Below are 24,563 nucleotides of genomic sequence, written 5' to 3'. Positions count from 1 at the left end.
CCAAAATGGCTGATGAACCCGATCAAGATAGTGGCGACGAAACCTATCCAGAATACCCTGAATTCCCGGAATTTACTGGGCCACCAGGCAGAACCGATGGTTTTGACGGTTTCCGAGGTCCTCCACCACAAAGATTCGGTGGACCAAGAGGGATGGGACCAAGGGGTCCGAGGTACATGGCTTGCATTCCCTAGCTTTTTTTGTCTTCCCTCACTGATTAACAGTTCTAATTTTTATCACTAGATGGCGTTTATATGTGAATTTGTATTATCATAATGAGGTCTGGATAAACTGTGTTACTTTTTGTAGGGGTCCTCCACCATTTGGCCCTCGTGGTCCTAGAGGTTTTCGAGGTAGACCACCCCCACCAGGAATGAGAGGTCCACCACCACCAGGAATGAGAGGTCCACCACCTCCCGGAATGAGAGGCCCACCACCTAGATATGGTATGCTGCTTCAAGCGACACAAATCTGATGTCTTCACCTAATTTTCTCACTTATGAAATGAAAGTTATCTAAAATGCTATAATTTCACAAATATTTTTAGGTATGCCCCCACCTGGAATGCCTCCACCGGGTATGCCCCCTCCTGGAATGCCGCCACCCGGAATGATGCCCCCCGGAATGGGGCCACCTGGCATGGTAAAGTTCTGGCGCTTTTCATGTATTCAATAATTCAATTTCCGAATTCATAACTTTATGACTTCTATTTTTAGCGGCCACCAATGATGCCTCCACCAGGAATGCCCCCGCCAAACTTTGCTGTGCCACCTCCAGGATATCACCAACCATCAGGCGGACCTTCGATTCAACTGGAACCAGGACAAGAATTGTGGGTTGAAAATAAAACAGCTGAAGGAAAAGTTAGTTTCGTTATATTTGTTGATATTAGATTAGTGAACTCAGAAAATAAGTTGTTAATGCATTTCTAATTATTTCAGGTATATTATTATAATGCCAAAACCCGTGAATCAGCTTGGACGAAACCAGAAAATGCGAAAGTTATATCACAAGATGAAGTTGAAAAGATGGCATCTAGTGGACTAGCAGCTTCAGCTGGACCTACCACAGCTGCCAGCCAGAGTACACAAGGTGTGTATTCAATTGAGATTCAGTCTTATAGCGATGGGTAGTGCTCATTTTGTACGGGGTCCACCATTCTTGAAAATCCTGGAAAATTGATAGAAATTAGTAATGGCTTTCTCAAGGATTGAAAATTAATGAAATTTTCAAGTTATGTGTCAGAAACTGGGAAAAATCAATGGAATTTTAGAATTGTTATCTGGACAATTTATGGTTGTGGTTGTTCTGTTGGCCTAGTATTGATTTTCATAAACTTTCAAGTCTCCTTAGTGAATTCCTCATTTAGAAACATTTTGGATATTTGACCCTGGAAAAGATATGGAAAATAAAAGTAACGAACCGTGTTCATATTTTTTAAATTTATTTTCTAGGTCAAGCATCGTCTAGTGATGGAGAGACAACTGACGAAGGCGAACCAAAACCTCCCGGTATCGGATCTTTACAACCGCCTCCATTCGGCTACCCGGGATATCCACCTCCAGGTAAAAAACTCAACCAGTTTCACACAACTGGTCGCGGTAAATACAAACCTTCAATGTTCTGCTATGAATGTTCTTTTGTATAGCACAGTTTATCTCAAAGGAGTGGTCAGGCCAAGGATTTATTAATCCTTAAGCTTTGATCATCTTAGTAGTATATCAGTGGTGAGTCGTTCTTTTTCAGGACGTTGAAATGCTAAAATGTTTTCAGGGTTTTAACAAAAATTTCATTCTATAGGCATGTATCCCCCTCCAGGGTTTAATCCTGGTATGATGCCCCCGGGTTATAATCCAAATATGCCTCCACCGAATGTAGCACAGGGTAAACAGAATGAAGATGACAAAGATTCAGAAGAGAAAACATCAGATCCTTCAGCTGCAAATGAGGTAATAATTCATCTAATATAACGGACAGTGAATTCAGGTAAATATTTAAACATTATCTCACTTTCATGATCATTTCTTTTTGTAGTCAAAGATACCAGAATTAAAGCCTCCGCAGAAACCCCCAGAGGCAGCTGACTGGTTTGAATATAAAACCCCAGAGGGTCGACCTTATTATTATAATGTTAAAACGCAGATTACGACCTGGGACAAACCTGAAATTCTTGTCAAATGGGATGGTAAGCTTAAACTAGTCGCCTCAAATTGCGCTTTTTAAGCAACTACCCGATAGATATTTAGCAGTTTAATCATTTAATTATAGACACAATGACCACATACCATCAGCAATTACAAATACAGCAGGCAACTGCTGCAGCTGCTGCTGCTGCAGCCGCGGCGGCAGCGGCTGCTAACAACACAGCTGCAAATTCTCAAGAACAAGTCATACAGAATGAGACGGTCGTCAATGGATCTCATTCATCGATGAACCATCATGAACCTATGGAAGAGGACCTACCGATTCAAGAAGAAAAAGTGGAAGAGGTTTTAAATCATATATTGTAACAGTTCTTAAGAGAATTGAATTTTAATGAAATGGAGATTGCTATAGAATATCTGTAATTCAGGTGAAGGAAGAAGAGAAAGAAGTAGAATTGACAGAAGAACAGAAAGCTGCAGAACGCGCTAAGCCTGTATCAAGTAGTCCCGTATCAGGAACTCCTTGGTGAGTTCATAGCCTTTGAAAACGTGCCACATTTGAAATCCTCTTTTCCAAATCTTACTGAAGAAACGCTCATGAATTAACTTTGCAGGTGTGTTGTTTGGACCGGGGATGGGCGCGTGTTCTTTTATAATCCGAGTCAACGTACATCTGTTTGGGAAACGCCTGAAGATCTTGCTGGTCGAGCTGACGTTCAGAAAATGTTAGAAGCGGCACCGGATGCAAATCCGCCTCCGCAAAACACGTCTAGCAGCCCAGCCACTTCTTCATCTAGTTGTAAGTATCTTTTCACAATGCTAAAGATATGTTGTGACTCATTTTGAAGAAAATCTTATTCTTCGACTTCTGTTCACTCTAGCATCGAATAAAAGAAAGGACGAAGAGGAAACAGAACAAAGAGCGATTAAAAAGAAAAAGTGAGTCAAATACTATAATCTTTCTCTCAAATAAATAAACAATGAGGTACTGAAGGTACAGAAATTCGTTATAGAATTGAAGAAGAAGCTAATGAGAAAGTGAAGTTGATCGATGCAGGTAAAGAGGCAGCTATCGAAGCTGAAGTTAAAGCTGCCAGGGAACGCGCAGTAGTTCCACTTGAAATCAGAATGAAACAGTTTCGAGATATGCTCGCTGAGAAAGAGGTAAGAATCTCCTAGTCAAAAATCGAATTTTTCTCAACCCGCACTCAAATTCTATGTATGGTTGATATTGTATTTGTCTTCAAGGTATCCGCATTCTCTACGTGGGAGAAAGAACTGCACAAGATTGTATTCGATCCGCGGTATCTTCTGCTCACTTCTAAAGAACGTAAACAGGTGTTCGAGCAGTACGTGAAAGAACGCGCTGAAGAAGAACGACGTGAACGTAAGAATAAATTACGCGAGAAGCGAGATGCGTTCAAGCAGCTGATGGAGGAAGCTAAACTTCATGGAAAGTAAGTTAAGTAATGACTAAATGTCTTGCGTATGGGCTGGATCTATGGTTATAAAAAGATGGTTCAGTCCAAGAGTTTCTAGGCCATTTTAAGACATACACTGTTACTGAAAAAAAATGGTGAAGTCCCTCGAACTATTTAAGATAAACATAGGTTAGATATTTGCAGTTGTTTCGATAGAGTGATTTGGTGACTTATCATTATCATGATTTTCAGGTCATCATTCAGTGATTTTGCGTCAAAACACGGTAAAGATGAACGTTTCAAGGCCATCGATAAAATGCGTGAGAGGGAATCGATGTTCAGCGATTTCTGCTCGGAACTTCGTCGTCGTGAAAAAGAAGAACGCGCCAATCAAAAAGAGAAGGTACGTTGCGTGAAATTGATTTATATCTAGGTGATATTTTGGTACATGTAAAGGTTTCTGAAGAGAATTATGGTGTCATTTTGATTTCTCTATTAAGACTATTGCCTCAGTGATAGATTCTTTAAAAAGATTGTTGTTTATATCTGTAATCAGTGTTTTAAATACAATGAAGTTACTCAAATTAAGAATGAATTATTATCTTCTGAACATGTTTTTTTTTCCATAATCCTCTTCATGCCTTTACTATCTTAAGAAAAAATTTCGAATACATTCAACCACAACAAATAGATTTTCCTTATTTGAAAATTTCTTGATACAAAAAAATAGTTTCTACTTCTAGTAATAAGCATGCTATTAAAACTGTCAATTTGTGTTGAAATTGCCTAGGGAAAGGTTTACTAATGCTTTGCAGGTTTTACCTTAAATTTTTGTTCAAACCGCATTTAATCTTTTAATGTGAATGATTGATGCAATATTGACCCCTTTTGATGATATGTATTTCACTTCATAATGATATATAAATAAGCACACTCGGCTTACCATGTTTGCTTTCGATTGTTCTGTTTTTGCCTATTATGATGATATATTTATTTCAGGTTTAATGAACGTTTAATTCGTGAACAAATTTGAATAGTTAGATTTTGATAAATTGTTTTCTTTCAATCTACTTCATAAACCCCTTGTTGAGAAATATCTATTCAGTATTTCAAAATTCTATTTGTCATGAAGTTCAATGTTCTTTGGTTTTCGAGTAGATGTTGATGTATATTTTCTACTTTGTTTCTCTCAAGTGAATGTATGAAGTTGGTGGAAATTCCCTGTACTCGATCGATAATGTTAAAGATTTACTATATCGTGTATATATTATTAAAAAATCTGTCTGATATGTGAATGTTTTAATGTTTTGGTTTCAGGAAATAATTCGCTTCTCCCTTTCAGCATATTTTATACATGGCTGTATTGAATGGCAGGCAACACTTAAATGACTGATTACTGAACAAATTACCTGATAATTACAATATTAAGATAAATGTGTCACAAAACTAATGCTCAAACACACTGCCGACATAATTTTGGTGGATAAGAATTGATAACTTAAAGTCTCATAAAGAACTCGATGATCAAAATTCTTGTTGTCCTGATAAGTGAAATTGAATGATAGGTTTTGCTCTGATTAACGCAGTCTAATTTATATCATGTTGTCATTCCCTTTTCGGAGAAGAACGCAACAAGAAATAACTACCGAGGCTGAATAAATTGCCACAAAAAGATGACAGTCAGTTGCATTTTGGGATCAAAGCCACTTATTTACTTAAAGTCATGGTAGCACGTATTTTGTAAGTTGTTGAGGTACTGAAGTTTATTCTACAAAGGGGATAACATTAATAATCTCTGGGATGATGTGGTTTATTTGCATGTTGTGAGTGAGTGAATTCATTCTTGTAGTATATCGATTTTACTGCAAATAGTAATTTAATGATAATAGTAATTTTTGCAAGAAATAATATGAAATAATGCTTTTTGAAAATCTAAATGTTGAAATGTTAAGCTGTGTAAAATGTTAACCAAGTTGTGACAAAAGCTGTATGTTTAAATAGTAGTATCTTACTAGATGATGTGTGTGAGATTGTTAATGGGTGTGTCACATCATCCCAGAATATGTCATTGTTTTGTAGGAAGATCTAATTTAGTTAGAGAGCTGTGCGAAGTACATCATTTGAAATATCTGAAATTCCTTGGTGCAGCTTCCTAGCTGCGTTAGTATCTAGTACTTGCTCTTTTCTCACAGAATATATTATTTGAGGAAAGGGCGTTTGACTGTGTGGCATCATCTGTAGCAAAAAATGAAAGATCAATATAAGAAGATCATATTTGGCGCTGTATATTCTTAATACTAATTAGATATTGACTTTATTCCCTGACTTGCAATGATGATGACACATGTTTTATTCAGTTTAATATGCACTATGAATTGTATAAAATACTTTATTGTGAGGTTTCAATTGTAACTTGTCCTTGAATATATGAACTTGTTTTCAGCCCACTGCTATGTGGCCGCCCAACTAAGAACTGAGCTCAATTGGTGAAAATCAAATCAAAATCTCTTCTTGATGCTTAATCTCAGTGTAGAGACATTTGAACCAGGTCTCGATGCTACAAAGCAGTGGCACTAAAATTGAAATTTTTTGCAGCTTTTTTAAGTTGAACATCATTCTAGGGATAATTGCTGATGTTGTAAGAGAGAAGTGTTGAAAAACCTTCAGTTCGGTTGAAATTGTTATGATTTTTCTTTCGATCAATGGATGCTTGAGCAAATGTCGCAACCCTCACTACCTCTACTGAGGGTTTTTCTGCATTTCTTTCTTTAGTATTTATGCCAAAAATTATCGAGCGTTTTTTCGTTTCAACCATTTCAGCTGAAGGCCGATTACATATCGATGCTTAAGGAGTTAGATGATCTGGACAGACACTCACGTTGGTCGGAGACGAAAAAACGTGTCGATTCTGATCCTCGATACAAAGCTATTGAAAGTAGTGGTCGTCGTGAGGATTGGTTCAGAGATTACATTAAAACTCTCGACGAAGCGAAGGTATGTAGAGAGACTGAATCACTTGCATAAATCACCGGGTAATTCTAAATGTGGTGATTCTCATATTGTTTTTCATCGAAGCAGCAAGAGTCAGATGAAGAAGATAAGAAAGAAAGAGAAAAACAAGAGCGAATAGAAGCGAGTATTCGCGAAAGAGAAAAAGAGGTACAAAGATCGTTGTCGTCATCTTTGAGAGAACGTGATAAAGAAAGAGAACAGCACAAAAAAGATGAAGCTGTCCAGCATTTCAAAGCTTTACTAGCAGATATGGTATGTGAAAATCTATTTCGTTTTATCAATTTTGAAATGAGAAAACCTGCCGCTACAAACGGGTAGGCCTGTATCTCAAAAGGAGATCACAACTAAGAGCACCTAAATTTCAAAATTTTTCTGGAGCTCCCTTCTGTTCTGCTGCCCTTGTTGACACAACCTCCCATTTGAAATATTGCGTGTGAGCCTGTGTATATTTATTTATATGTATACTGATTGTACAGGTACGAAATGCCGATGCTTCATGGAGGGATACGCGAAAGGCCCTTCGTAAAGACCATCGTTGGGACTTGGTCGATTCATTGGACCGCGAAGAAAAGGAAAAACTGTTCGACGAACACGTTGAATGTTTGGTCAAGAAAAATAAAGAAATGTTTCACAAGTTATTAGAAGAAACGTCCGAGGTAAAATCTTTTGCCGCTAATTTGTTTAGAAATTTTTTGGCTTATTCTACTGCTTAAAAATTGTGATTTGTTATTCTCTCAAGTTAAATTTAACGTCGACATGGAAAGAGGTCAAAAAGTTGATAAAAGAAGATCCGCGATATGGTAAATTCTCGTCGAGTGATCGGGTAAGATTTTACTCAACGATTCCTCCGTTATGCAACCAAATGAATCTAAGTTTAATTACAGTTTTTTATCGCGATTTATTTCTAGAAAAGAGAACGAGAATTCAACGATTACATACACGAAAAGTATCTACAAGGAAAGAGCGATTTCAGAGAACTTTTAAAAGAGACTAAACTCATAACGTATAAGTAAGTTTCGGTTTCTCTGCAGACATTAAATTCTCTGTCTGTCTTAAGTAAACATCTTCAACGTTTTCTATTTCCAGGTCTTTGAAAATGTGCCAGGAAAATGAACAACATTACAATGATATCATTAAAGTTTTACAGGTGGGCGCTTTGTCATAATGCACGAACAGCTTCACGCTAGACTGATCGTATAGAATGATTATTGAACGAATTTCTTCTCATTTCATAGAACGATCGTCGGTATCTGATCCTCGATTGCGTTGAAGAAGAACGAAAGAAAATGTTGATGTCGTGGATGGAAGATCTCGATCGTAAAGGCGTACCACCTCCGCCGACAGCGACTGAACCGAGCAGACGCAAATAACATCATCCCCGGCCATCAACTACTGTAGTGACTTTTAAAAAAATTCATGCATGAATTGCATTTATGAAAACTATATAGTTCAACTATGAGATGTGAATAACATTTACGAACTTGATTAAACGATTAGAACTCTTGAATCAATGATAGCTTAGACGAGCACTTGCAATCTTGTCTTCATATTTTAACCAATCATTGGCTTAGGTTATGGTCATGCTGTGGCTTTTATATAGACGTAGTGGAAAATCAGCTAATTGATAGATTTTTTGTATCGTTCATTGTCTGTACTGTCTTGTGAGGTCATTCCACGGTTTTAATTTATATGCATATAAAGTATGTTTTAGTTCGTGTTCGCTGTGCACTAGATTCATCATCGTTCATAGATGCAGAAAATAAAAGCTTTATCGAATAACCAGCCAACTCACTTGTACCATCATCTGTGTAGGAACAATAAAACGATAATTTTAATATATTCTTTGATTTTTGTTAGTTGATGGAGGATTTTTGAGGAATAGGTTTGGTGTTATTGGACTTCAGTAAGATGACAGGAAACTTGGAGACATTATGAATAATAATAGTTCAATTTCTATAGTGCCCTTTTCACTAGTGTGGTACAGTAGTAGGACTAAGCAGAAGTAAGCACATTTCAACACTTGGTATGGACTTAGTGGTATTTTGTGGCGGTTGAAGTCCTCATGACAAAACAGAGTAAGCGACTACAACAAACAATGGATATTTTAATTGATTTTTGAAATATATTTGTCTTGAAAATCAAGCATTCAATAATGCGCAGAACAGAGTATCAAAACACGCTTTCATATTACATCACATAATTACAAACAAATGTAATGCAGTTGCAATGAAATAAATGTATGCAAATGGAAATCGCTGACCTACTAGATATGCACTACTGGGTATATGCATAATATTGTAACAACAAAGGTGCAATAGCCGATAGGAAATCAATTTACCGGTATGGTAAAAATCCTTTATTTAAAGCTACGTATCCAGAATCTTTACATATTGAATGTGTCGGAATAATACGGCTGATTCATCACTTATATATAATGCATGTACCTATATCTGACCTTTAAATCAGTCAAGATGTGGGGCTATTACTGATTTACATAAAGTACCGGTAAGTTCCTTCTCCAAAAATCGGTAGCACATGTCATAACAAAAAATATGTTATTAATCAAAAGAAACAGAAATATAACCATATTTTTCTAACCATCCAGGCTGAAGAGAGAGTACAGCTGTTGTATGTTATGAAAAGTTGGGGCTTACCGATCGGAATGTTACATAAATTCACAGAATAATTAACTTTATTTTCAACATGACTCAGTATAGATAACAACCGTTTTAGTTTCACAGATCGGAAACTGCCCTGAGTTATTACAAATCACACTGATATCTGGATATATAAGTCAATGAATTTGATTGAAGTTTTTAATTGCTCAAATGATACATTCCTAAGAAACTTAATACTAATCAATGTTATCTCAAAGTTCATTCTATTTCCTGACATGGCATTATTAAAGCATATGAACGATTCTTTTTAAAAAACCAGTCAGATTTTAAGGGTCAAACCGATTGTGTTAGGCTTCGATTAAATTATGTTTACACAATATGAATAGTGTCACTTCCACAAGTGAAATATATAGCTTACAATTCATAAAGACCATGTTTACCAGAGCTATAGACTGAGTCATTCTGATAAAATTCCAATCCTAATCATTATGTCAAGTTGTGAAGTTGAAATCAATTCATTCATTATTTTCCAAAAAAATATGACCGAGAATAAATGAACCATCAAACAAGCGACAGCCCACGCGCAGTGGATTAAATGTTTGTTTAAGTAAATTGACACCATGATTATGACTTGTCGGTTCAATTTCGTTGCAATTCTAGATGGCTATTCATTTTACGATGAACGAATTAGAAACCAGGCACCCAAGAAATAAACAGATGGAAACAATGGCAGCACATTTTTTCATAGAATTTATGGTAGCTTCTCGCTTTTTCACTAGATGTTTTTCGGCAGTGTTTTAAGATCCCCACATCTGCCCTTAACACTTAACAACGATGGTTAACTCGATTGATTGTCTATTTTGCATGGATCGAAAGTAAGAGCACAAACACAGTTGATGACTTGATATGAAAAAAAGTTGACAATTAATTACACACAAAATATTGACAAAGTTGTCAGCAGGCTGATTCTTCTTCGGGTGGATTGTCTAATAACTGCATATCTCTTCGTTCCAGATCTAATGTCAGTTGCTCAATATCTGCTTCTAACATTTTATTTTTCCGATACATTTGCACATAATTCAACTGTAATTGTTTCTGGTAGCATATCACTTTATTTTTCTCTTCGAGCCAGATTTCGCGTTCAGTTTCGAATTCTTCCCGTTGCTGTAGCAACTCGGCGCGAAGTCTTAGCACGGTGGCGTCTAGTAGTTCCTTGTTTTCCTCGATTACACCTGAGTCTAATGAAAGCATCGTCTGCGATACGCTGTTCTCTGATAATTTGTCCGAAACCGAATTATTCTCCGTTTTATTACTTTTTAGCCGTTCGATTTCATCCTCCGACGCATTCAGTTTTTGCTTAATATCCATCAACTCTTTATCCATATCGGCTATATCGACATTTTTACCGTTGATTATATCTCTGAGGTCTTTAACCTGAGTTCTGCACGACAACGTTTCGCTAGCTTTTCCGACGATTTCTTCTTTTGCTTCTTTGATTTGCGATTTTAACAAAGAAATCTCGCCCGATTTCTGATGGATTTCCCATTTCAACGTATCGACTTCGGACTTACTGTCCGCTAAGTCCGTTTCTAAACTTTTACACTTCCGATCGAAAGCGTCTTTTTCTTTCGAAACTTCACCTGAATCTTCTTGTAACTTAAGCTTTTCTTGTTGAAGTTTGTAGACCTGAAGCATATACGACTGCTCCGCTTTACTGGCCTTTTGTTGGATGAATTTCACCCTATCCTGACACTGGCGCTTAAGTTCGTCCATTTCTAGTTCCCACGCGATTTGTTTTTCTTCGAGCACCTGAAATATGACGCGTTCGTTTTGATCCATCGTTTCGCGTAACTGATTAATCTGAGCATCTTTATCTCTGAGTAGAGCCTCGATTTCTCCGACGCCGCTGTCACTCGGCGACGGCGTCATCATCGCGTTCGACGACAATCGACTCGACGAAGACTGAGATCTCGGACGATCCACGTACGTTTTATTAATAGCACCATAAACGGTATGTTCTCCATTTTTCTGTAAGCAGCGCGTACCGCTGTATTTTCGCATTATCTGACCGTAACCAGAATTACCCGGTGAAGTTTGTATATCACTATATCCCTCATCGCTGAGACTATGACTAGGGTCATGGCGAGGCTGAATCGGCGGACTTAGTTTTTGAGGTACAACCGGCTTAAAGGCAAGAGGACGCAGCACAACTTTGTCAGGACTCTGAAATATATAAGATTAAGACAAATATTAATCTTCAATGATAGATAATATACGTCAACACACGTATTGCCTGTACAACGATCAGCTAGTCAGTTTACAACAAACCTGAGATGTGAAGACAATTTGAGGCAAAGATATATCAAACATGCTCGTCACTGAGCCAGTAATGCAATGCTATAAATGACTGTGAAGTATGATTTCAAATCTTAAAATAATCCAAAATGAAATCCGACTGATAGTTTCACTCAACATATGCAAATAAGACTTCAGTTCATATATATTTAATCAGTGACTAAATCCTGAACAGTGATTATATAATAATCAATGTGTCTTTCTACAGGTGTTCTAAACTCAATTTCAGTGGAATCTGTCTACCATGACTGAGAGGAAAAATAAACACTTTCATGTCATAAGTACTTTAGTGTGCTTTCCATGGATACAATGGTATCTAATTGATCTGCTTATTAGTATTGTAGGGTCAATAGTTATGAGGTAATATTTCCAAGAAACCAGCAAAGCCCGTGACTCATCATCAAAATTATCAATCTTTATCGAATTCTAGTAGTGTTAGTTGATATTCAGGAAATAACTAGGAATTTAAATTCATCGCATAATAGAAAATGTATGTTATCAAAACCAGCAGTTGTTTTAGCCGCCAATCTTAAAATAATTGTTCTCTTTATGAAACTGAACACTTTGTTTTAGAAAAGAAAGGCGCGATCAGCCATTATATCGAGGAGAAATTCTATCTTTCAAGCTGTGATAAAAACTAACAACACGCAATGCTAAAAGAGTTCTAGTGTAGCCTACATACTGTATAATGCATAGAGGCTTGATATGAAATTTCCAGTTGATAAACAATAGATGAACCAAATATCCACAAAATATTCCGACCAACAAGTCAATACGGATTATCACGAACCATACATTAATCTTGATGAAAAATTGTCTATGTTTCAACAATCTACGATAAAATGCCACATGAAAGAAAAACAGTTCGAAATATTTCCTCGAGCTATCGTTTTTTTCCCCCCAAAATTTCGACTACCCCCGGGAGGCCTATATTCTAACAGTTATATTCAGGAATACTTAAGTAACAGCAAAATTATGAAATCTGAATCGTACTGTTTATTTCATCATTTAGTTGTAGCCCAAGGAAACCTTTTGGACCTTTTTTTCTTATACATTGTGGAATTTGTATTGTATAGCATATTGACTGAACACAGTGATGTGCCCGGCAGATACTGCATAATTCATAAATCCCTCGATTGTTCATAATCATGAGGGCTCTTAATACTGATACAGAATGATGATTATCACTAATAGTCAAATATCATCCATCTATTCATTTAACTCGTTTATCATTCACAGGTCTATGGATCAAATAGAAATGAAATAGAAATCTATCAGACTTATATTGCACTGTACATCCAACGACTGACCACGTATTACTTATATACAAAACAAGATATTTGCACGAATGCACTTTCAACTTAGGACAAAAGCTTCAAAAGTAAGAATAACAAGCTATTATTATCTCAAAACTAAGAGAAAACTGGTTCTGCAATTCAATTCAAACCTCCTAATGGTCTTGTAAACAATTCATTCTATGGAAGAAATGTGTTTAAATCTTAAACAATGCTCACATCTCCAGATGATAAATTTCCCATAACAGATAATACAGATGTTTAATATTCAACTTCTAGCATTATCATACCTATCATTTCCGATCTCATTAAATCATCACATTAAATCATTTAAATAGAAAATAAAAGATTTCGAGCAATCTTACCAGATGAGAATGACGTTTCAAAGAACACAAATCCAATGACGAACCTCCTATATGTTGTACATACATTTTTTGATCCAACAAATTCGGTTGGCTACGAGACTTCGTCACCGCGAACATAGTCGAAGATTTTATCAATCGAAATGGCTGAATTTCCATTATTATTACCGCGTTAAGGTCACTCGAATACTTAACAGTGCATTCCAGTGATAGAATTCAGCGATGACTAATGAGGTAGAAAGATGCCATAATCGTTTTGTATACAAGTTTAGTACTGCTCAGTTCCTCCGTAAAAATATCCTACATTCACGATTTAATCCGATCATACTAGACCATAGTATTGTTTGAATTTAGTGCAAATACCCGTCTTGGATTTACTCCAATTCTAAATATCCACCGACGACGATCTATTGTGATATATCACCTTTAACCGGGAGACTAAATTCGTTTATTCCATATATAGTGAACACTGACTGACTACTATGAAACCTGTACACGACAGCTTCTGACTGCACTCACATACACTTTGTTGCCGACCGCCTAATTAAACGCGAATAACTCCATTTATCCATCAGACAATATTCAATCCTAAGCCACAAGAAATGATAGAATTTACTCTCAGAGCGTTTTAACGTTGCCATTCTATTTTCATTCCCGGGTGTACGAACAATGACACTAACTAGTCTACCATACATAGAATCAGCTACCAGCTGCTACGAAATGTGCAGTTGAGTCGCATTGAATTATAGGTTTACATTATAAACACTTCACACTGGTAATATTTAATATTCATCCGAGGGGGTGCATTATTCCTTCTCTTATAGAGATACAACACTATCTCCTACCAAACAAATATCCCTCGAAATCAGATGATTATGATATAAAAATATGCGGTAAATCCGCGTATAATAAACTAATCCTGCGTAATAACATTCAATCCATAATATCGAACAATATTGATCGATAATAATCAATACAGCAATGAAGTCATCATCAGCTATCAGTTGAGCTGGGTCACTTGTTCTTATAGCCTAGCTATTAAACTAAATAGTTTATCACAGTTTTATGTTCGTACTTAATATTGTTTGTCAAAGACAATGCATGCTCAATATCCATAAAAGAACAAACAGTTCAACTTTTTCATAGCATTATGTATCTAATATTCCCTTGAAAGTTTTACAGTTTTAAACGCATATAATACCCCTTTCACAGACAAATCCAAACTGAAAACTACAGTTACTGGATTATAAATGGTTATCAATATATTACTAGATGTTTTTTAATGGATCATTCATGTATATCACATAATAGAACCTGAATATGAACTTGTTCTTCTTGCTTTAAATCATCAATAAATTAAGCAGCCATTTGTTCTTCCCAAAGATATTCATTGTCATATAGGGGACAGAACAACTGCCGTAGGCATTCACTATACAAACATAAATATTGTACTTTTTCATAGGAGAAGATAAAGAAATAGTCAACAATGAAATGCAATCCATTTCACAGAGACGCTCACATTTTAGATTGGATTGTAAAGTATTTATTATAATCAAGCTCACCTGTAAATCGCGTTGAGATTTTAAGCCATGAGATAACAAAATTTGGAAAGTATCGGCAAAAGTAGTTTGAGTTCCGACACTACAGCTACAAGTGAATCTCCATTCCATTATTCCTATCAGAGACTAGACACATGTACTGATCAGTCTTGACTCAGACCTTTCAACTAACCTGTTATTTACTTTTCTCAAACTATAGCGCTAGTCACAGTGTTATTTATGTAGCTAAAATATGATATCTGGGTATCGGCTTAATGAAAATATCCAACTAATGTCAATTGAAAGCTAGAGAAGTTATCAACTGTAAATACTAAGAAATATACTGATAAACGCACTAAGATTTGATTTTATTAACTACACACAGCTCCAGCAGGAAATACATCCGATTGCCTGAAGCTGCAATATCACAGGGTTATCACATACATTCTACAAAGGAATTTTTATCTTTGTTGTGGCTGATGACTCATAAAAAAATCCCCTCGGGAAAGGAAAAATATGACAAGCAGTTATAGTATGTTATACTTTCAGAAACATGATCGTAGAGTTGAAGTTGAAGAGCTCAAGTGATTGTTCATTTTTACTGTACTTTGTAGACAACTGAAAGTATTCAACATAAATTTGATTGTAGAATTATTATCTATTTGAAGTAACACACGACAACCGCCCCTTAGAGAAACACTAAAGCTTCAACTGGATTGACCATTTAATCAGTTTCCTAACTACCCTCTAGTACTAGCCTTTTTTTTTTCTAGTACTAGCCTTTTCAAGCACATTGACACCATCTGGTGGGAATTTGTCAAACTAGAATTATGACACTGTAGCGACATCTACTGGGTCACTAGACACGCAATAAAGAAAGGTTGCGTTACTAATCCTTTGATGTCTTAGATCAAATAAATTTCACAATAACTGTAACTGATAAAACTTCCGGTTCAAGAATCTAGCCTTTGATCCATTCTGCAATGTTTTTGACAAATTGGGGGAAATTTTGACCTGTGTCACATAGTTTCCTATCTGTTGACCGAATACTAATAAAGAAAAGAAATACTGCGCATATTGACTCACATTTCATAATACATTTGGAATGACATTCAACCTCAGCTAATTCACACTCTGCAATATAGCCTACCTCTCACAGAGAAACAACAAATGCTTTTCTCGACAAATATCCTACCTGGTTTAGAACACCGCTCTGCGGCGGAAGCTTAGCCGGTTCCTTGATATCAGGCATTTCATAAACTCGGTCCGATACTGCTGCGCCCGTATGTGAGTCCGAATTTGAACTGTAATTACGTAACGCAGCATATTCTCCATTACTACAATGAGGTATAGATAAATCAGCTCGTTGTATGGCTGGTGGAGACCATGTATTTCTGCGCGACGCGAACATCGGTTTATTTGGTAAGGTGTAATTATCTTCGAATATTCCGTTCGTAGCTTTCAGTTTTCGATGTCGCGCGTAATAAGGATCCGCGTAGGAATTCGAACGAGGTTTAGGTCGAGGCGGTGCCGGAGGTGGAGGACCGCGGTGCGTATCACGGATAGCCGCGTAATCGTCCGATACCGAACCGTTTCTCGAAGTTACGCAATTGACGAAACCATAATCGGAATCATCGCGATGTTTCTGATAAATAGCGCGTCTGCCTCGACGCTGCAGCGACGAATAATTACCATCCCTCGAAAAACGGTGAGTTCCCTCTTGCGAAGAGTTCGAATGAACGGATGGCGTAGAATATATAGAGGATGTTTCGACAGTTTGACCGGGTTCATCTTCCGTAAAAAGAATGTCATTACTAAGCACTACTGCATTATCAACGCTGCTACAGTTTGTATCCTCCATCTTTAAAAGTCCGACAAAGCCGCCATCAAACCTACAAAATATCGAGATAACAAATTAATGTCATAAATGATCGAATATTATGTAACAGATAGCAGGACATAAATCACAACACGTGCATAAATTCACCAGATGTACTTTGAACAGAATCGCAGGAGGCAGTTGATGAACTGTCTGCCAGTCCTAATTAATGAAACATCCGCAAATATAATTTAGCACTTTGCCACCCACCTAATGTCATTTCTATAGAAAACAATAAATGAAAGCGCCTCAACCAACTGGGAGAAAGTGGTACCCCCTGTCAGACCATTCACAGAAATTAATATGTGTGCGTGACATGTTGAATGCATTTAAAAGCACATTCAGTAATGGCATTATAGAGAACTTGTCACAGACCAATGAAAGAGTGCCATTCATATTAATCTCTAAACCGGATTAATTGGTAAAACTTCGTTAGCTGGGTATTTACTGTCACTTAAATAACCACAGGCAAAGCTCCGAATTCACATAAAAACAAATAGAAGTAGTAATCAACCAGACATAAAACCCCATTCTTACATCTATATGTTAATTAAAATCAGTAATTACCTATGATTCGAATGAGAACATAGTAATGAAACCCTTCTCTAAATTCCCAGGTTGCCTTTAAACATTATCAATGATTTTATTATTTGCGATGATGTCACTCAGACATAGACAGACATGTTGACAGATTAGATAAGAAAATTTGCATTACTTCTTCCCACCAAGACACAAGAGCGATTCACAACAAAATATGCCTATTCAAGCCCAGAAAAAAACTAAATTCGTTCGTTTATTTGACTGTGAACTGACTTTCTTCTGTAAAATGGAATTATATTTACACACTATTTGAGTTCAGAGGTAGTTCAAGCCTTTTGTGTGTTATACAATGAAAATACATTTCCTGTCACCCATTGTCTGTAGAGAAATGAGAATGGCCGAGGTCGAGCTAGCTTTCAATGATTATCGTAATATAACGTTTATAGCATGAAAAACTAGTATTTAACAATGTGTGCACACTTCGGAAATATTTGAGCGCTATCAATACAAAATGAGCATATTCGTAAACTCGCAGAGCAGCAGAAATATCAGTTTTCTAAATTCCTTTTTAAAGTACGATCAATAGGCTGCTATCCTTCAGTTATGAAAACATGCATGGACAAATTTGAATACTTTACTGTAATCAAACTAACAAAGGAAAGTAAATTGTACATCAATTTTAGTACAAAGAGGTCTAAGTGACGTCCTAGCAGTGATGCACCATATGCCGACCAGTTTTATTGCTGGCTTTGTTTTCAGGAACAGTGAGGCGCATCATGAGCAGGTGATGGAATGAAAGCATGTGGTTCCGTTAAATATCTTCTTTATCTTCCTTTTTCATAATATTAAAGACCATAATTTTATCCCCTGGAAATGATTACATTAAAACGGTGTCATGTATGAAACCACAGGATGTCTTTCAAATCGTAAACGAATTGTCATTCCTACTTTACCTACAAGATCTAAGAAAACTGAAATTATCAACCTAAAGACTTTGGAGGGGGTTGGGTGCAATAGTTGGTTGGATCCATCTAGTTTTATGCTATATCATTGTTTACTGTCTAACGTAGCTGAAATAATCAAAGCCAGTCTCCGGTGTAATTAAATCGAGCACGAAAAAACTGTATTCAGACTAAAACTTGAATTCGCAAACCAACATTTAACTTAACATTTCTTTTTTAGCCTCCTTTTTTACTTCCATGACCAAGGTGACCATGACGTCTATGGGTAGGGCCTATGAACAATGATAATTTCATTCAACACTTCATAGCTTAAAACACCAATAAAAGTAAATCAAACCGATTTGCACGATTTGTGTTTCTCGACACTTTCACACTGGTCACTGGCTTACTAACTAAAGAATTTCTAATTTATCCAATCAATTAAGTGTTCGCAAATTGCATGCACATTATCTTCGAATCGAGCAGATTTACGATAATTAAATAATTTACTTACGACAGGTATTACTGGCTCAGTTAATTCGTATTTAAAACAATAAACACAGCCGGCGATTTATTTTAGCAAACTTTTCGCGAAGTACATCAGTTACAGGCTTACTCAATAGATGGAAGCACTGAATGAGGGTAAGCATAAAATGCGGTTTATTTCATGGTATCACCAAATCACGGTCGCGGAAATAACGTTGGTCCCGAGTGCAAGTTTCAGATCATACTGCGGCTGACGAGTAACATATTAGTTCACCTATCCACCGTCAACGATATCTTTAGGGGCAGCACTTGAGGGTAAAAGTTATATTGTCCCTCTAACACCTGTAATGGGTTTGAGTGTAAAATAGATAAATAAATAGATAAATGAATAAATAAATAACTATATTTCACTTGATTGTAAATATTGTATATTAGTCCTGGTTGGAGTGTAAATAAAATCATCTTAATTAAAATCCTAGTTATTAATGGAGAGTTGTTAGTAGTGAGGCATGCGAGTAGTGCGCCAGATGATTCGAATCTATAATTCATAATAGCTGTGATCACTGCATTGAGAACGGAAAAGAAATGAACTTTGAATGTTTATGTTGTTTATTTAAAATGATTTAACATTCGAATAGCTAAAAGTGTTTCCCTGAATGAACGGCCGAGAAAACTCGAAGACTGTTTTTTCAAAACTAACGTTAGTGAAATCATGACCCGATTATCAAATAAAGATAGCGGGAAAATGACCACCGTTAGATATACACCTAAGAAACGAAGTCCACTGATAACCAATCGTCGTAAAATGGGTCCCGTTAACATGTCGAGATAAGCCTACACGAACGGTCAGTGTATTTGGCGTACATATAGGCCTATCAATGTAACTTCACTGAGCACGTTTAGAAGTGGACCGTTCTCTAGAAATATGGAGAATTTCATTTTGAGGTATATACTTATATTACATAAAACGCATGGATTTTGACAGATTTATATACTTCTAGTAATTAAATTCTTTTCGTCAATTCAAACGTTTTGTTTGTCAGGAATCATTTCTCATTTTAGATTGTGTGTGTTGGCTGCAACAATTGTGTCTTGCTATGGTGATAAATTCTGTGATATGAGCAACTATCCAAACACAACTGATAGCGGTAATACATATTACTTATACTATAATCGAAAATATATTACGACAGATATTTCCAAAATCGTTTAAGTACTCATCCTGTAAAACCACGGTTATCAATTTGTGTTTGTAGCTCGAATTCTCAATTTCTATAAGAGTCTTGGTGCTTACCAGTTGAAAATGGAGATGAATGTCGCCGGTGAAAAATACACGGCCGATATAGAAGAATACGTGGACATGGACCTAGATAAAGCCACGCTCAAAATGTACCGAAAAGGTTCATCAAATCACTTCATTTTCGACCTCAGAAATCTCCAAATGTTTATCATTGTTGGTACGTGTAATTTGTGATTTTTGTAACGTGGCTGTCGCGATTAATTCGAAAGATAATCGTAATGAACAATTAAGAAGGAGCTAGAATACAGATTTTGTTGATGTTTTATTCGTTTTACAATTAAGATGAAGCTGTATGCGGCGCCCAAAAAATGAAAGCAGATGTCACACCATGGAGACAAGTGTCCGAATATTTTCCTGGTAATGCCGACCCTTCTATTGCCAACTTCTTGAGTACTCCGCAGGTAATCCACAAAATAATCTGTACCTCCTACCATTTTCTCTATTATTTTCATCAAACCGACCATCTGTGGCCATATTTCGTTTTCGTTTGTCAATTTGTAGAAGTACATGGGTCTCGATACCAGGCGTGGTATCCCTGTAGAAAGATGGCAGACATGTAACTATTCCCCGGAAAGGAAATCTTCTTACACTTTGGATTATTTCTTTATGAGTACATGTCAATCATTGATCGAATTGTGTCATAAATGTGAATGATAAAATGTTGAGTTTCATAAAATCCGCAAATGTTTTGTAGAGTCTGGATGGACAGGACTTGATTATAAAGATCAACCTATACCAATTGCGGCAGAAGTTAAAGGCGTTGTCACAAGCCACGGAAAGTCGATAAACTTTGACGAAAAATATGACATTTTCTCATTCCAAACAAATGTTCCTCCCGATCCACGAATATTTCAGGTCGTTGTAAAATCTAATAAAACCTTTATATTTTTATCGAATCGCTTTCAATCGTAATCGTAGTAATCATACTGATCTTCTATTAGGTTCCAGAGAATTTAATATGTTCGGATGAAGTAAATCACGAGAAGTTACCAGAATTACCGAGCAAATATTCATATAGAGTCGAAACAATACAGGATGTAACTCAACAAATTTTCTATACTGATGTACGTTCAAACCATATCATCGTATATATAAAAATACATACGTTTTTAGAATTTGAGAAAATTTTGATTTAGATAATAAACTATCGTTATTCTGATTGTTTAGATCTGGTATGATAATGAGTATAAATTGGTCCGTACAGATATAAGATACCCCGTACCTGTTGAACCACTGTTCACAACTGACCCTATCTCGATAATTCATGATCTCAACTACGGTACGTAATGATATTTATTGGCATCTTCAATTTCGAATTCTAGGAATAATGTCTAAATGTTTTTTTTTTCAATTTTCAGGAGTTGCATATTATATTGATAGAAGTCTTGACAACTGTACAGTAACTACTATCCCTGAATCATATATTGATTTGGTACAGACAAATAGTCCAGTAGCTGGGGACACGGCTGTCATATCAAGAATGAGAAATCCACTAGAATTCTTTTATTTGAATAATAACACGTATTATTATCGCGGTCAGGTTAGGTTAATGAAAGTTTTTCGACGCAATTCTTTGTACTGATCGCGAGGCATTCTTTATAAGATTACGATGTGTTTCAGGATACTGTGCGTGGGTTACCTGTAAAAGTATTTATTGGACATCGCTCAGATTATGTAGTAGATCTATTACCAGATGTAAAATTCAATGCAACATTTGAAGCGTATTTCCTTTCTGTAAGTTATTATGCGATACGAAACTTCAACCCATCCAGAAAATCTTAATATTTTTGAGTCGACTAATAGTTTATGACGCGATGGAATGTTTATTGCAGGAAGGATGGGTAGAGATTGAAAATGCTGGTAATACTGTCTCAAAATCTGTACCAATACAAATGAATCTTAAACTGGAACCGTACATTGATGGAAAGGTAATAACTATTTGTTCGTGTCTATAGGTCTTTGGGCCCATTTTGGACATACTTACAGACGTTGCACTCATTAGACAGTCATCTTATCATTTTGATATCTGCAAACCTTGTCTAATTTCTTTTTCAGCCAATAAAGTCAGTTACGTTCAACTTTTACGATTTCGATTTCGACGAAGAACCAATGAGCGTTTTTGATATTGAGCCGTGTTTTCCAGAATCAAAGAAAAAGCATATTGAGTTAACATTTACAGGTTGCAATTATGATTTCAGTAACTTTGGTAGTTTTTATTTTTTGACTATCATCGGACGAATCCACAATATGTGAATTTTGTTCTCGTTCCAGGGAAAGTAGATAACGATCTCCTTACAAATAAGAAAGAATTCCTTCAAGAGTCGTTGGAAATGATTATGTTGGTCGGGAATATGTCACCCCTACGAATTGAAAACTTGAAATTTGACTACTGGAAAAAACCGAATACTGATGTTCATCTTATATACGTCACTGCGACATTATTACCTAAAGCCCCAGCCCATGGTATGCGTCCATTTTAATAATTTTTAGCCTATTGAAAACTTGAAACTACCTGTGTTATATTTCTTCAATACGTTCTTATTTCAAGCGCAATTTCGGAGATATATCAAAGATGGCCGTGTAGGTCAGGACGCAGTATTGAAAGATTTAACGACTGAACGTCGTTGTGCTGAGGCCTGTATTGGTAAAGGCTACTGTCAGTCGTATGACTGGTGTCCAATTGAATCGACTTGTTATTTGAGCAAGAGGCACGACGGTTTCCAGTCCGTAGAAGTGCATACAGGATGCACATCGGGATCAAGTGAGTCATGCAACTGATATCATTCTAATACGTTGACCAATCATGATTCTATAGCTTCCTATATTCCTTTTTCAGGACCTGTACACGTTGAACTTCCTCCAGAAATAAACTTGGACGAGGCTTATCGTCAGCTAAGAATTGTGACTTATGCTGGAGGTTTTAAACTCACCGTACCATTAGGAAAATCAGCTGTAAGTTTACCTGCTTCAGGTGATTTCATGGTATAGATTTGATTTATCACGTTTATCTGTTTTTCTCACTGATTAGTCTGAGCATATTCTCTCTCTATTTTCCTATTCATATCTATCATCCCTGATAACAAAGACTAGAGAATACATTGCCATTGAAATAAATGATGAAATAATTCGCAAAGAAGGAGCATCCACAGGTAAATAATGCTAAACCTTTTTCACTCCGAACTAAATTTGTCATCTCGGAATGAAATGTTTCCCAATCTAATTTCAGGAGTTATGGATATCGAAATGTTTGAACGTCGATCTGGGAAACAGATCACGACGAGTTACTCGTATCCTGGCATCAGCGCCCCTGATGAATGCGCTACTGCTTGTTTAAATCAAAAATCATTCTACTGTCAGGCGTTTACGTTTTGTCCAGCGAAAGGCAAATGTTTGTTAAGCACGTATCACCCTGATTTAGTTCCCGCAAACTATACTGGAGTTAACACCGCGTGTGATTTATTTGCAAGTGAGTAATTTGCGGCTGATTAACCAAATCTTTGAGATGGTCGTGAACTCAAGTTATTCATTATCTCCGTAGGAAACTTCGTTGGACGATTTGAGAAATCTCCCGGTAAAACAGTTGTGATGAAAGACGACTGGGTCGTTAAGACACAGGTTAACTCAGAACAAGGCTGCGCTAAGGAATGTCTCACGTACGACGATTTTAACTGCAAGTCATTCGATTTCTGTAAATTCGGAGAAACGACTAAATGTTTACTGGGCAAGAAACATATCCTCGATGTGCCAAATAAAGATATAGAAAGCGTAGCGATTTGTAATCATTACTCAAGTAAGATGATTAAGTAGTGCCAAACCCCATAGTCGAAATAAACCCGCACTTACCTTACTGAACCTTTTAATTAATTATACATACATAATGATTTTATTCAACAGGGAACTATTTTGATGATTTCGAATATTCGCATATAGACACAGTTAGTTTAACAGATGGACTAGTTGTCCAAGACATCAAAATACAGGAATGCGCTAAACTATGCATTGAAATGTTGAACGTAACTTGTACAGGATTCTCTTTCTCCGATGATGTGTGTTTCTTTAAAGGCCCCAATCTGATCGGTTCCGGCGATTTTATTGGTACCGAATCTGCGAAATGTAAAATCTACAAAAGTTAGTATGAAATTGGAACGCAGAAAATGAGGAATAACCGATCATAATTCTTCCGTTGGTATATATATCTGACAATACCAATAATCTTTATTTCAGGGAAATATTTCCCAGATGCCTCATCTTATACCCCTGATCCCTCCAAAATAAGGAATACTGTTATCCATAAAGGTCACTCAACAGGTGAATTGAAACTCTGTATAAAACTTGATGGCTTTCGAAATTTCGAATTTCATATAGTTGATGTCACGTTGTACACAACTTTGATTTCAGCGTTGGTGATTGGAATTGCTATTTCGATGCTTTTATCCGGAGTTCTTTGTGGTTTATTTGCATTTTTCCTGTTCACGCGTTACGCAGACCCGAAGGGAAGAACCACCTCAACAACTGGAATTATTAGTTTTGACGGCAATGCTATATCAGGAGCACTGTGATGATCGCATGGTTATTTGTACAAATCTTTTTGTATCAGGTTTAGAAATAAAGTTGATGAAAATCCAAGGTCTACGATTTATTTCTTTTCTTTTATCTTAATGAGTGGAAACGA

General features: G+C 36.4%; 3 protein-coding genes across 5 annotated transcripts; 2 read left to right on the top strand and 1 right to left on the bottom strand.

The window, feature by feature from the left end:
• The first annotated feature begins 13 nt into the window (after window positions 1-13).
• LOC141898332 (transcription elongation regulator 1-like) lies at window positions 14-8,412 on the top strand. 2 transcript variants are annotated; one of them, XM_074784181.1, is made up of 22 exons: window positions 14-172; window positions 310-446; window positions 548-642; window positions 717-863; window positions 942-1,092; window positions 1,455-1,565; window positions 1,801-1,949; window positions 2,035-2,185; window positions 2,269-2,489; window positions 2,573-2,670; window positions 2,759-2,943; window positions 3,026-3,083; window positions 3,158-3,308; window positions 3,393-3,601; window positions 3,818-3,968; window positions 6,386-6,559; window positions 6,644-6,829; window positions 7,054-7,233; window positions 7,317-7,400; window positions 7,486-7,586; window positions 7,664-7,724; window positions 7,813-8,412. In XM_074784181.1, exons 1-22 carry the CDS (start codon window positions 153-155, stop codon window positions 7,945-7,947), a joined length of 2,955 nt encoding a protein of 984 aa, XP_074640282.1. In that variant the 5' UTR covers window positions 14-152; the 3' UTR covers window positions 7,948-8,412. The 2 variants fall into 2 exon arrangements, with proteins under 2 accessions (XP_074640282.1, XP_074640281.1); XM_074784180.1 differs by having other exon boundaries at window positions 6,641-6,829.
• Window positions 8,413-8,724: 312 nt separating this feature from the next.
• Window positions 8,725-18,674, bottom strand: LOC141900080 (leucine zipper putative tumor suppressor 2 homolog). Of its 2 annotated transcripts, none has more exons than XM_074786809.1 (3): window positions 18,620-18,674; window positions 15,941-16,637; window positions 8,725-11,418 (listed from the first exon to the last, which is right to left on the bottom strand). In XM_074786809.1, exons 2-3 carry the CDS (start codon window positions 16,604-16,606, stop codon window positions 10,150-10,152), a joined length of 1,935 nt encoding a protein of 644 aa, XP_074642910.1. In that variant the 5' UTR covers window positions 16,607-16,637; window positions 18,620-18,674; the 3' UTR covers window positions 8,725-10,149. The 2 variants fall into 2 exon arrangements, with proteins under 2 accessions (XP_074642910.1, XP_074642909.1); XM_074786808.1 differs by lacking the exon at window positions 18,620-18,674 and adding an exon at window positions 17,192-17,268.
• Window positions 18,675-20,199: 1,525 nt separating this feature from the next.
• On the top strand, window positions 20,200-24,450 carry LOC141899143 (uncharacterized). The gene is made up of 17 exons (XM_074785298.1): window positions 20,200-20,292; window positions 20,393-20,501; window positions 20,586-20,635; window positions 21,059-21,170; window positions 21,250-21,431; window positions 21,512-21,625; window positions 21,724-21,819; window positions 21,947-22,070; window positions 22,163-22,354; window positions 22,440-22,652; window positions 22,728-22,843; window positions 22,977-23,040; window positions 23,118-23,357; window positions 23,430-23,681; window positions 23,786-24,019; window positions 24,116-24,199; window positions 24,290-24,450. Exons 1-17 carry the CDS (start codon window positions 20,200-20,202, stop codon window positions 24,448-24,450), a joined length of 2,436 nt encoding a protein of 811 aa, XP_074641399.1.
• Window positions 24,451-24,563: the final 113 nt, after the last annotated feature.

Source organism: Tubulanus polymorphus, chromosome 2 (assembly GCF_964204645.1).
Source record: "Tubulanus polymorphus chromosome 2, tnTubPoly1.2, whole genome shotgun sequence".
NCBI lineage: Eukaryota > Metazoa > Nemertea > Palaeonemertea > Tubulaniformes > Tubulanidae > Tubulanus > Tubulanus polymorphus.
This window is presented reverse-complemented; position numbering and strand designations above follow the sequence as displayed.

Coding starts and splice junctions, on each gene's coding strand:
- LOC141898332 (XM_074784180.1), top strand. CDS start 153: ATGGGACCAAGGGGTCCGAG. Junction 864..941: donor ATAAAACAGCTGAAGGAAAA/GTTAGTTTCGTT, acceptor TAATTATTTCAG/GTATATTATTATAATGCCAA. Junction 2,490..2,572: donor AAGAAGAAAAAGTGGAAGAG/GTTTTAAATCAT, acceptor TCTGTAATTCAG/GTGAAGGAAGAAGAGAAAGA.
- LOC141900080 (XM_074786809.1), bottom strand. CDS start 16,606: ATGGAGGATACAAACTGTAGCAGCGTTGATAATGCAGTAGTGCTTAGT. Junction 11,419..15,940: donor AGAGCGGTGTTCTAAACCAG/GTAGGATATTTG, acceptor TATATATTTCAG/AGTCCTGACAAAGTTGTGCT.
- LOC141899143 (XM_074785298.1), top strand. CDS start 20,200: ATGAAAGCAGATGTCACACCATGGAGACAAGTGTCCGAATATTTTCCT. Junction 21,820..21,946: donor AACCGTACATTGATGGAAAG/GTAATAACTATT, acceptor TTTCTTTTTCAG/CCAATAAAGTCAGTTACGTT. Junction 22,844..22,976: donor TACCATTAGGAAAATCAGCT/GTAAGTTTACCT, acceptor CTGATAACAAAG/ACTAGAGAATACATTGCCAT.